Here is a 12,778-nt window from a genome sequence, read left to right as displayed (position 1 = left end):
CTCCGTCTCATATTTTCCCCCCGGAGGACAATAAGATGAGAACCTCTTCCTGCCAAGGAAACGAGATGACTACCTACAGTAGGGACCACATTTGGGAAAGGACAACGCGGCACTTCCGTCCGAATCCCCGCTTCTGGATGATGTAGTACTGCTGAGTTCTAACCATGGGTTCTTCTGGCCTGGCTCGACTGCAGGGGCTCTTCGCTGTCTATAAACCTCCGGGGCTGAAATGGCTGCACGTGCGTGAGACCGTGGAGTTGCAACTGCTTAAAGGTGAGCACTCCGATGTGGACCCACGGTTCTGCATTCGTTCTTTCTGATGCGGAATGAGGACACGTGACTCGTTTGCCTGGTTGTAGCACTTGGGTTTTTTCCCCTCTTGTACACATTTCGTTACTCCCCCCACTCTCCGCTATTTTCCGCTAGAGAAATTCATTCTATACTGTTGGTTTTTTTTCCCCATGGTTTCTGTTACAGAGTTAGAATTTGAACCTTTTTTTTTTTTTTTTTTTTGGCTTTTTGAGACTGGGTCTGTTGTAGTTAATCTGACCTTGAAATCAGTGAGAAACTGAGAATTCTGACTCCTGTCTCCACCTGCCAAATGCTGGGATCACAAGCATGAGTCTCTACACCGACCTTCAAAAACCAATTTTTTCTTTCTGTCTGTCTGTCTTTCTTTCTTCCTTCCTTCCTTTCTTTCAAACAACTGTCATGTGACCTCAATTTGTTATGTAAACTAAAGATAACCTTGAACTTTTGACTCTGCTGCCTTCACTACCCAAGGACTTAGACTACATTCTTGTACTACCACTCACTAGGGATGCAACCCAAGGCATCTTGCATATTGTGCAACCATTCCATCAACTGAGCTACATTTCTAACCTAGGATTTTTATTTTGTTTGTTCATTTTTTGAGAACGGTTTGTTTGTATACCCCTGGCTGTCCTGGGTATAACTCTGTAGATGAAGCAAGCCTTGAATTCAGAGATCTGCCTGTTTCTGCCTCCCCGGTGCTGGGATTAATGATATACGCCACCATACCTGGCTTCTGAAGGAGGCAGAGTGTGTTTTCTACAAAACACAAATCCATCTTTTTTTTTAAGATTTATTTATTTATTTATTTTATGTATGCGAGTACACTATTGCTCTCTTCTGACACATCAGTAGAGGGCATCAGATCCCATTACAGATGGTTGTGAGCCACCATGTGGTTGCTGGGAATTGAACTCAGGACCTCTGGAAGAACAGTCCAACTGCTGAGCCATATCTCCAGCTTACAGTCCATCTATGCTACCATCTCTCTACTCCTTCTCTCGGGGGTTGGGGAAGTATTAACAATGTGTTCTTCTGTGCTTAGGTCTCAATGCACAGCAGCCTCCTGCTCCTAAACAGCGGCTTCGCTTCTTGCTAGGCCCTGTGGAAGGCAGCGAAGAGAAGAAGTTGACTCTCAGAGCCACCAGTGTTCCCTCTCTCACCTCCCACAGACTTGGTAAGGCTGAGTCAGGCAGCATCCTGGCTGTGATGTCATAGGAGATCCCTGGCCTGAGTTAGTTTTCTAGCCTAGGGATTGGCAAACTTCCCGAGAGAGGGAAGATTTTAAACAGCTTGGACCTAAAGACCGTGTGGTTTCCTTGGCTCTGTTTAGCTCTGCTACTGTAGTGCAAAGCATCATTAGATAGTATGGGAAGGAGAGAGTCTTCTCATATTTCAGTCAAGACTGGAGCGTAAAACAACTGTTGAGAGCAATTACAAACACCAGTATATGACAGCTTTTGTCTTCTAGGGGAGAATGAAAGGGTCAACCTGGGAAACACAGGGAGACCCAGTCTCAAAACAAAGTAGACTTGATTTGACTTGTGAACTATACTTTGCTAACTCTTAACTATTCTAGGACTCTAGGGAAACTGAGAACTTCTGGTAGATCTGTGTTATTAATACCTGCTCTGTACTAGACACCTTATCTTTCTCCTCACCACAGTTCTGTGAGGAACTTATCTTAAAAACTTATTTGTATGTATGTGTGCCCACCAAGGCATGGGTGTGGAAGTCAGCGGGCATCTTTTGAGAGTCACTTTTCTCAGGCCACCGTGTGGGTCCCAGGATCAAACTGAGGTCATCAGACTTGGCAGCAAGCCTCTTTACCCACTGAGCCACCCCACCAGCCCTTGTTTTTGTGTTTTGAGACACAGTGTCCTGTAGTCCAGGCTGGTCTTAAACTTACTATATAGTTGAGTGTGACCTTTAAGTCCCGATTCTGATCCTTCTGCATCTGCCTCCCAAGTGCTGGGGCACATTAGGCTGTAGTTAGTCTTTGGTCGAGAAGCTGACTCTGGGACCATAGGTCAGTGTTGTAGACAGACAGACAGACCTAGGTTCCACCTTAGGGAGCTCACTGACTCAGGAGGAGAGTGGCCAGGTTTTCTATCAACAGATATTGTGCAGAGAACCCTAAAACCTTAATCTCTAGTGTAATGTCTGTTCTCAAAGCCTCTCATGGGACGAATAGTGATAAGCAGAGGAATGCCCTTTCTCTGGACCCAGGGAACTAGGGAAATAGGGGTCTTAGCTTCCACAGAGGAGAAAGCTGGAAATTCAATTCAGCCTATCGTAATTTGAGCCCCATGAGGCCCTTCTGTTCTAAGAGTGAGGGCCTAATGCCAAAAACTATCCCCAAGGCTCATTAGTTGAAGAAATGAACTGGCTTTTTCTTTCTAGTACGTGGTCCAGCATTCACAAACCTGAAGATCGGTGTGGGACATCGCTTGGATGTCCAGGCTTCTGGTGTGCTTGGTAAGTCATGCACCCAATCTGGGGATGTGGTGCTGTGGGCTTAGAGAAGGATCAGAAAGTGATCCGGAGCCCAGCCCACAGCTTATCTGACCTTGCTCTCTTACTGTGCTCCTCTCCAGTCTCTCTGTCTCATCAGCGGGGAAGGTCCCGCCTCTGTCCAGGGATTCCTGCATGACGCGTGGTTCAAGGCCTTTTAGACATTTGTTCACCATACCCATGACAGATGCTTTGTAATGTTACCAGTGAAGAGGGTGAGACTGGAGCTGAGGCCTGGCCAGTAAATGCCATGGTCCCCAGAGGCGCTCCTGTCAAGTTAAGGTGCAGCAGGTGTGCGGCCCTCTCCCCTCTGGCTGCAGTTTGTATATTGCCAGAGCTGGATACAAACCTCCAAGTCACAAGGCTTCTGTGGCCTTCAATGGCAGCCCATTGTCCAGCCTCCACAGTCTTGGTTCCCTTGTCTTTCTTCCTGAGGTGCCGGCAGTCAGACATGATCTCATGCCCCCTCCCTGTTCCCTCTCTAGCAGTGAATGGAAAGCCATTCAGTTCTTTAGACAGGGATAAACAGATCAGGGAACAGGCAGGAAGTGGCCCCGAAGGCCACTGTTATGAGCCCTTCCTTTGTACCATTAGCTTTCTGTTCTGTTTGTTGCTCCCCCAGTCTGATACATACAGGCCTGAGCAGCTTTCTCTGTGTAACTGGTTGAGAGTTTGAGAGCCAAAAATGTTAAAAGAGTCAGAAACCCTAGATTCTTGTTTTTGTTTCTGAGACGGGGTCTCTGAGCTGAGGCTGGCTTCCAGTTGGGTATAAATGACCTTGAGATCTTGACCCTTCTCCATCTGAGTGCTGGGAATTGTAGTGTAGGCATGTCACCTTGACTTGGGTTTTTTGTTTTGCTTTGTTTTGTTCTTGTTTTTTGAGACAGGGTTTCTCTGTGTATCCCTGGAACTCGATCCATAGACCAGGCTGGCTTCAAACTCAGAGATCCACCTGCCTCTTCCTTCCAAGTGCTGGGATTAAAGGTATGCGCCACCACTGCCCAGTTAGTTTTATTTTTCAAATTTCTGTGTTTATATGAGGCAAAGTCTGTCTACTTTCAAGGCTGGCCTGGAAGTCAAGGTTGTCCGACTTCAGTCTCCTGAGGGCTGGGGTTAAGGATGTGTGCCTCCCTGCCAGCCTCAAATGTACTTGCAATTTGGTGGAGCTGGGACAATGGTCTCTTGCTTTGGGAGTGATTCAGGAGCCTCTGGGAGTTTCCTGAGGTACTCCGCTCATTTCCCACCATGATCAGATGCCATCCTTACGTGAGCCCTGGAGACTGCTGTTGACGGCGGCACCCTCCCTGGGTGCTAGGGCATCCTCCTTCCTGTCTGGCCGCAAGGGGAAGGAGTGTTTGTTGGCAGGAAGTGGCAAGGGTATTTCGCAGGGAAAGGGACTGTAGATGTGAGAGAGGATCTGGTTGCCTTTCAGTCCTCGCCGTGGGACATGGACGCAGTCTCCTCACTGACATCTCTGATGCGCATCTCACCAAGGTATGGCAGTCTGAAGATACGGGCGCAGTCTAATTGTCCCTTGGTCCCATCCCAGAGGTCATGGATAGGGAAGACCACGGCCACTAGCCAGCATTTTCTGCTTTCTGTAGCCAGGAAAGGCTAGAGAGACAGCTTTATCCATCGCGGTATTCTGACCACTACCAAGAGCTGTGTGTGGATCCCCTTAGGAAAGCCCCACCCACTTAGCCGCACTCCCATTTTACAGTTGAGTACAGTGAGGCTTAGGAAGAACATTGCCTAGCCAGGGCCACAAATTATTTAAAGCCTTAGGAGTTGAAATTTGAGCTTGGATCTGTCCCACCCCACAATCCAAGCCCAGCAGTGGTGTGTTCACTGCGAGACAGATGTGGATGTCACCAACCCGTCCCCAGGACTCCTCCAGGACCAAAAGATTCCAGTGTACAATCCCAGTCAGGGCTGTGGTGAGACACTTGCCCATTATACCAGTCTGCCAGCCACAGCTCATGAGTCCTTGGCGAGTTGATGAACATCTCTTTGTGCCTCAGTTTCCTCTAGTCTTTGATGGGAATGAAGAAATAAGGGTTAAATTGACTTCCTGTGAAGCCTTGGCTCAGCCCCTGGCACACAGTACACCGCTGTCTCTCCTCCTTGCTGCCATTGCCCCAGGGAGGAGCTGGTGGTCTGTACAGAGGTGGAGGACAGGGCATCCCTCAGGGCATCTAGCAACGTCTTGACTGAAACAGCCCCAGGACGTGTGGGGTGACACTGTCTGGTCTGGTGGAGACTGGTGCCGGTGCCACGCCCAGGGCACAGGGAACAGCAGAGAGCTGCCCCGGCTCCAGAGCAGAGTGCATACCCTCCCTCAGGGCAGGGGAGCAGCAGGGGAGCAGTGTGGGGCTCTGTGAGGCCCCGCCCACACCAGACTGGCACCTCCTCAGCCTCAGAGCTTAGCATGGGGACTCCCTTGCCCTGTCCCCACAGGATTACACAGTGCGTGGCCTCCTGGGCAAAGCTACAGACAACTTCTGTGAAGATGGGCGGCTGATAGAGAAGACAACCTATGGTGAGAGCCAGGGTGTGGTGGGGAGGGAGCTGCCTCGGCCTCCCTTTATTTTCTGTCTCCGTGATTCTCTTCCTGACCTTTCCAGGTCACAGTGGTGTCTGTTCGGTTTTGGCACACTAAGCTCAGGTTGGAGCTTCGCCCTTACCACCTGTCTCCCAAAATACCCTGTGCCTGCCTCCTTTCCTGGTTCAGCCGTTCCCACAGGGAGCCTCCCTCCCCTTGGCTTGCCTTAGATGCACTCAGGATGGGACCAGCTATAAATACTTGCTTAAGATCTATCTTTTCATTATCTCAGAAGAGATGGACTCGGAGGTTCATCTTGTGGCCACACACTTTGTACAGAGCCAAAAATCTGTCCAGGCTTATCAGTGTAGGTGTGAGCCTGGCGTGATGCCTTTAATCCCAGCACGCAGAAGGTAGAGGCAAGATCTCTGAGTGCCAGGCGAGTCTGGTCCACTTAGTGCGTTATAGGACAGCCAGGACTACATAGTGAGACTTTGTGTGAAAAAACTAAAATAATAAATAACATTTCTTGGCTTTTCAAGATAGGTTTTCTGTCTAGCTCTGACTGTTCTGGAACTCACTCTGTAGACCAGGTTGGCCTCAAAGTAGAGATCCACCTGCCTCTGCCTGCTGAGCACTAGGATTAAAGGTGTGCGCCACCACAGCCCAGCATAACAACTTCTTAAAGGAGATTCATGTTTTCCGCTGTTGTTTATAGTATGCACTGAGAACCAAGCTCAGAACCTTGTGCTTACCCGGCCACTAACAGTGCTCTGCCTTCATAGATCTGCCACATAGCTAAAAGGTAGAGGGACCGTCCAAGTGTGCCAAGTGGTGGGAAGGACTCAGGTGCAGAGTGACCAAGGGAAAAAGCAAGGGATCTGGGAGGGCTCGCCTACTAGAGGGACAGTGCAGGCTGGTGGGGTCTAGGTGGCATGGTGGGGCCAGTGCAATCAGAAGGCGGGAGACAGCAACTGACAAGGCTTCAGCCCTGTGCTGTTCCCAAATCCTAGCACTGCTTAAGAAGTTGGTGTGCACCCCGCTGTGCCTCAAGGCCTCATTTCCCTGTAGTTCGTCAAAGACCCAAGCTTAGGTGCTCAGTCCATCGGTGGGGCCTGAGGGCGGAGCCGATCCTCCCTTGGCTCCTGCCTATGTGTTTGGCCAGGTGCCGCCTCTTACGGTCACTAGCGCAGTGGAGGGAGCTCTTCAGACAGTGTGAATCGAGCCGAGGAAAGGGTCCCCTTTTCATCAACGTAAAAATAACCTGTGTGAGCCGGGTGGTGGTGGCGCACACCTGTAATCCCAGCACTCTGGGAGGCAGAGGCAGGTGGATTTCTGAGTTCAAGGCCAGCCTGGTCTACAGAGTGAGTTCCAGGACAGCCAGGGCTACACAGAGAAACCCTATCTCGGAGAAAACAAAACAAAAAACAGAACTGTGTGTGTTTCTGGGTGTGTGTTTCCCGTGTGCGTGCAGGAGACTGCTCACAAGCATTGGCTCCCCGGAACTGGAGGTGCGGATGGTTGTGAGCCACCACGTGGGTTCTGGGGACAGAATCCCGATCCTCTGTAAGAGCAGCCAGTGTCCTCAGCCACTGGGCATCTCTCCAGCCCCTTCACCAAGTTTTCTTTTTTCTTTTTACCTTTTGAGGCAGTCTTAATTTTATAGCTCTTGCTGGCCTAAAACTCACTCTCGGCCTCTCACTCAGAGATGTATGTGTGCTTGCTTTAAGTGCTGGGGTTAAAGGTGTACACCACTATAATTGGCAACTTTTTATGTATTTACTCATTACTAATATATATTTGTTTGTTTGGTTGGTTTTTTTTGAATTTGGTTTTTTCGAGACAGGGTTTCTCTGTACAACCTTGGCTGTCCTGGAACTCACTCTGTAGACCAGGCTGGCCTTGAACTCAGAAATCCACCTGCCTCTGCCTCCCAGGTGTGCGCCACCACCACCCGGCAGTAATATATATTTATTAATTAATGCAACTATTACATATTATGTTGATTACTTTTTGTTTTGTTTTTTTCAAGATGGGGTTCCTCTGTATAGCCCTGGCTGTCCTGGAACTCACTCTGTAGACCAGGCTGGCCTTGAACTCAGAAACCCGCTTGCCTCTGCCTCCGAAGTGATGGGATTAAAGGTGTGCACCACCACTACCTGGCTTTGATTTCTTATTTTTATTAAATTTTGGAGTGTAGCCCAGGCTGGCCTCCACTTCATTCTCCTGCTGCCCTCGGCTCTTAGGCGCTGGGGTTACAGGCCTGCACTACTTATCCAACATTATCAGCCCTTTCTACAGGGCAGTGTGTAGACTTAGCCTCCTATAAAAACCCACACTGGATGCTCTGGCCATTTCCAAAATGGGCTTGTTTTGGGTAAAAGGTGCTTGGCCAGTTGCCGTGGTCTGTCCTCTGGCCACCCATAGACAGACGAATACTCTCCTTACCCCATGCCTCTTCCAGACCATGTGACCAGAGAGCGGCTGGACAGGATCCTGGCAATGATCCAAGGCTCCCACCAAAAAGCTCTGGTGACGTAAGTAGATCCCAGCGGGAGGTCCATACCCCAAGTTGTAGGACTAGGGTGGGGATAGGCGATGGACTTCCCAGGAGCTTAGAACTTGCCCGAGAGCACTCTGCCGGGCTGCTCAGGACCCCTGACTCCCTGGCCTCGGCCCTGTGGCTCCCAGGAAACTAGCTAGCCATCCGTAAGTGGGACAGACTTACGGGTGTAACTGTACCTGAGCACAGTGTTCTAGGTAGAGACAGGGGCAGAGCCTGCTCGGACTCTAGGAAGTGGCTCAATTGAAAGAGCTAAGAGGATTAGCAGGAGCCAGGCCCAGTGCCATGCATCGCAGTCCTGGGCGTGCCAGGACTGAAATAGCTGCTCACGCTTAGAAGCCAAAGATGGGGCTCGAGGTAGCAGAGCCGGGACAGGGGCAAAGAGAAGCAGGTACGGCTGGCCAGGGCAGTGGGGACTGAGGATAGTTCGGAAGCAGCACTGCGGTCTCACTGGGGACCCTGGGGGGAAAGCCAGGCAGTGAAGGAGACTGGCTGTGAGGACAGTGCTCCGTGCTCACTGCTCCAAGTCTGAGGAGAGCAGGGCAGGAAAGAAGGGACCAGGGGCCCTGGAGCTGAGGCATTTGTGTGGGTGGCCCTGGAATCGGGTGGCATTGATGTCCCTAAGGGTTGCACTTCTTAGGGAAGGTGTCTTGAGGATGCAGCACAGTGCACGGGGCATGGTCGGGATTGCTCGGCCTGTGAGAGATGAAGCTGGGATTGACAAAGGATGCCTTTGGTGGCTGAGAGGGGGGCTGCTCTGAAGGTGGATGGGAGAGTGGGGGATAGGAATAGAGAAGGCAGTGAACCCCCTTTTATGTGGAGCAGGTGCCCCACACCTGCCTCCCCTTCTGACCCTCCTGAATCCCAGGTACTCCAACCTGGACCTGAAGTCCCAGGAGGCCTATGAGATGGCTGTGCGGGGTGTGATCCGGCCCATGAGCAAGTCCCCAATGCTCATCACGGCCATCCGCTGTCTGCACTTTGCACCTCCTGAGTTTCTTTTGGGTAAGTCAGCCCGGAAGCTGGAGTGATGTGATGGAATCCCGTGTGGCTTGCCAACCCTGAGTGGTTTCTTTCCACCAGGTCCAGGCTCAGCCTAGCCCAGGAACAGCACAGAGGCTGTGCTTTGTCTCCTAGTCCGAAAGCTTGGGAAACCAGCCCTTAAGAAACAGGCTGGAGCTGGGTGGTGGTGGTGGTGGTGGCAGCGGCGGCGGCGGCGGCGCGGCCTGTAATCCCAGCACTCTGGGAGGCAGAGGCAGGCAGATTTCTGAGTTTGAGGCCAGCCTGGTCTACAGTGTGTGTTCCAGGACAGCCAGGGCTACACGGAGAAACCCTGTCTTGAAAAAACCAAATCCAAAAAACCAAAAAAAAAGAAAAGAAACTGGCTGGGTCCAGTGGCTCTGTTCCCGAGCAGTTCCATCTTGTTCTAGGCCCCTCAGGCACGACTGTCACTTCCTGGGTCTCCACCCAGCTCTGCCCCAGCCCTTTCCATGTTCCTTTGGTTTGTTCCCTGGGTGCTAACCAAAGTCCCGGGTGGTGAGCCCCACATGAAAGTCCTCTTTGCACCTCACTCCTGCTGCCTGAGCGAGAGCGCGGCGGTGACCCAGAGCTGGCGTCTGCCCCAGCAGGTGCCGAGCACCACAGTGGCTCCACCGCCGTGCTCTCGGCCTGCAGCAAAGCTAAACAGCATCTCATGAAGGGTGCTACTGTGGAGAGGCATCCAAGGCACATGACTCCAGATCAGCTTGGTCCCTGCAGCTGCTCCTGACGTCATGTCTGTGTGTCTGTCCCGCAGAGGTGCAGTGTGTGCACGAGACGCAGCAGCAGCTGAGGAAACTGGTGCATGAGATCGGCCTGGAGCTGAAGAGCACCGCCGTCTGCACACAAGTGCGGCGGACTCGGGACGGCCTCTTCGGACTGGATGACGCCCTCCTGAGAACCCAGTGGGACCTACACAACATCCAGGGTGCCATCCAGGCCACAGCCCCCCGGGTGGCAGTGGAACTGAAAAAGAACTTGACCCTAAAGCTGGGCCCCCAGCAGCTCCCCAGCGCTGGGCCACCTTGGGGCCTCAAGGGCCCAAGCTCCACTCTGGAGTTGGGAAGCTGTGCGGGGCAGTGAAAGGCCAGGCAGGTGCCCGGATGGAGGGCAGACAAGCTCTTCACAAGTCAGAACTGGTCGCCCTGTGAGAGGGAGGCCAAGGAGCTCTGAGCCGTCATCTCATGAGACACAGACTAACTGCAGAGGTGAGCACGTGTGGCCACAGGGTCTGTCCTCCCAGCTAATCGGCAGGCCCAGGTTAGAATCTTGACGGTTCAAGACCAGCCTAGGGTTACTTGGAAGTCAGAAACCAAGGTTACAAGGTGAAAGAAACCTTGATTCAAAAAAAAAAAAAAAAAAATCAAACCAGATTCAGGTCTGTAATCTCAGCCCTTCAGAGGGAGAAAGGAAATCCAGCCTTGGAAAAAACACCACCTCCACACTCCCTGCCATTGGTGAGTCATTCAGAGTCACATGACTCAGGATCTGAATCTGTTCTCACACTGAGAAAGTCTTTGATCTCAGTTCTACTCAGCTCAGGCAAGAGGATGGCTCTGAGTTTGAGGCCGGCCTAAACTAGTCTTCTGGAGTACTTTGTAGTGCGTGTCAGCATTTAATTCTGCCAGTCCGGGTGCAAACCTGTAATTATCACCTGGGTGGTGAAGACAGGAGGATCAGGAGTTCAAGGTCATCTTTGACTACATAAGTTTGAGGCTACATGAAACCTTATCTCCAAGACAATATAAAAAGCCCAGAATTATTTTTAAAAGGTTTTCTTTCTTACGAATGTATTTGCATGTGTGTTGTGTATGCACCCGTGCATCATGGAGGTTAGAAAGGATGTAAGAGCCAGGGACTTGCCTTACTGGACAGTTCCCAGCCACCATGGAGATGCTGGGAACGGACCACTGGTCCTCTGGAGGACAGCTTTAACGCTGATTCCTTCTCCAGAATTTAATTGCCTGCCCTGTGATTTAACAGCTGTAACTGTCCAGGGCCCTGGCTTCAAGCAGTTACAGGCTAGTAATTGTTGGTGTCTACAGTATAAACACTAACGGGAAAGCAGAGGATTGAGTTCTCTGTGGTGCTGGTGGAAGGAGTGGTGCGGAAAAGACAACGGGTTTATAAAATACAGTGTTTTTGTTCTCTGAGAAAGGCGTACGGTGTTTGAATTATCCCTCCAACTCTTCCCCATCCTCATCATGGCCCCCTCTCGGCCATCTTTATAAGTCCCTGAGACCAATTAGTGGTGGGTGCGTGCATAGGAATGGGGTCCGCCATTTACAGCCTCCCCCCTCCAGCTACCAATAGGGCCTCAAGGTGGTGGGTATCCCATGAGCCCCTTTGTGTGATAAATAACATTAATTGGGAGTTTCCAACATGCCTTAGATTATTTAGTTCCCAGATAAGACACAACCTTTACACTTGTAAAAAGCCTCTATGGCTATTTTGTCTACTTCTCTACCGATAAGCCACAGACATGACCTGCCATGTCCTGCCTGGGCCACTCTTACTCCCCTGGACACTCCTTGGCCAGTTTTTACCATCCTTTAGCCCATGGTGTCTTCCGCTCTTCCCTGATCTCTCATGGTCTATCCCTCAGACCCCAAGCCCCACCTTCCTCTCCTGCCCAGTTACAGACTAGAGTCATTTTTTTTTTTGATCAATCAGGGATAACTTGGTGCACATGAGGATCTTCTTGAGGTCTTGAGACAACCAGACGTTGGGGTCAGTATTTGGCATTACAACACATAACAGACCAAACCTCAACATGCTTTCGGTCCTTGCTGGAAGGTTGACTGGCTTGGTTTTGTGCAGACCAATTGAGACTGTCATGTCCAGAAGACACTCTGAGACTCGTCCCGAGCCCCGAGGGAGATGGTATGCAGACGTCCCATTTAGGTGCAGCGACTCCAGTCGCTTGCTCTGCACCTTGACCATCCATGACGCTTGCTAACTGCTCTCCACTGAATGGACAGTGATGAGGTTTTATGAGGCCGGAGAGCTGCCCTCACCCATTTGTGTAAAGATGGCTGTTTGCAGGGCAGATGAGCAAGATAGTAGTGGCCACTTCTCTCCTAGGACCTCCTCACCTATAGGTTCTTAGCCTGATTTGTAGTATCAGGCAGAGTCCCTCCTGTGGAGTAATTGGAGCACTGAATGGTTTTCTCCCTGATTAATATTAATGCCACTGTTGCAGTAATGGACATGTATCCTGCCAGGGCGATCTTCTATTGTGTAGCTTGAGGGGTCACAGCTACACACACTGTTGGCTTTTCTCCCTGAGTAACCTGCACAGCACTTTGCAGTGCAACGAAAGGTTTCCAGGTCAGTTCTAGATTAATTTCATTTGCTGTGACCAAAGGGTGGTGTCCTCAGCATCATGGTCTATCATGATGTTCTGGTGGGTAACCGAGAGCAATAGCATTGGCTTGTATTGTGTGGGGGATCTGGGTGACCATCCTGACAGAGAGAGGTATCCCACAGTTGACAGGAGCAGGAGCATCTTGATAACCTATGGCTTCTGGGGCAGAGCTTTCGCCCGTGTTGTGTGTACACCCATTCAAACCCTCTTTAAAATATATATGTGTGCATGTGAATATACATTCTTTTTTGTTTTGTTTTTTGGAGACAGGGTTTCTCTGTATAGCCCTGGCTATCCTGGAACTCACTCTGTAGACCAGGCTGGCCTCGAACTCAGAAATCCACCTGCCTCTGCCTCCCAGAGTGCTGGGATTGCAGGTGTGTGCCACCACCATCCGGCTATATACGTTCTTAAATATTTGTTTTCAAGACAGAGTGTCTCT

The 12,778-nt window shown here is 50.8% G+C and overlaps 1 protein-coding gene across 1 annotated transcript; it reads left to right on the top strand.

The window, feature by feature from the left end:
• The first annotated feature begins 69 nt into the window (after positions 1-69).
• Trub2 (TruB pseudouridine synthase family member 2) lies at positions 70-10,135 on the top strand. The gene is made up of 8 exons (XM_052182024.1): positions 70-273; positions 1,358-1,489; positions 2,716-2,790; positions 4,259-4,320; positions 5,284-5,365; positions 7,833-7,905; positions 8,800-8,936; positions 9,727-10,135. The coding sequence occupies exons 1-8, from the start codon at positions 165-167 to the stop codon at positions 10,050-10,052; spliced, it is 996 nt and encodes a 331-aa protein (XP_052037984.1). The 5' UTR covers positions 70-164; the 3' UTR covers positions 10,053-10,135.
• Positions 10,136-12,778: the final 2,643 nt, after the last annotated feature.

Source organism: Apodemus sylvaticus, chromosome 5 (assembly GCF_947179515.1).
Source record: "Apodemus sylvaticus chromosome 5, mApoSyl1.1, whole genome shotgun sequence".
NCBI classification, from domain to species: domain Eukaryota; kingdom Metazoa; phylum Chordata; class Mammalia; order Rodentia; family Muridae; genus Apodemus; species Apodemus sylvaticus.
The sequence above is the reverse complement of the archived record's forward strand: the minus strand, read 5'-3'. Positions and strand labels throughout refer to the sequence as shown.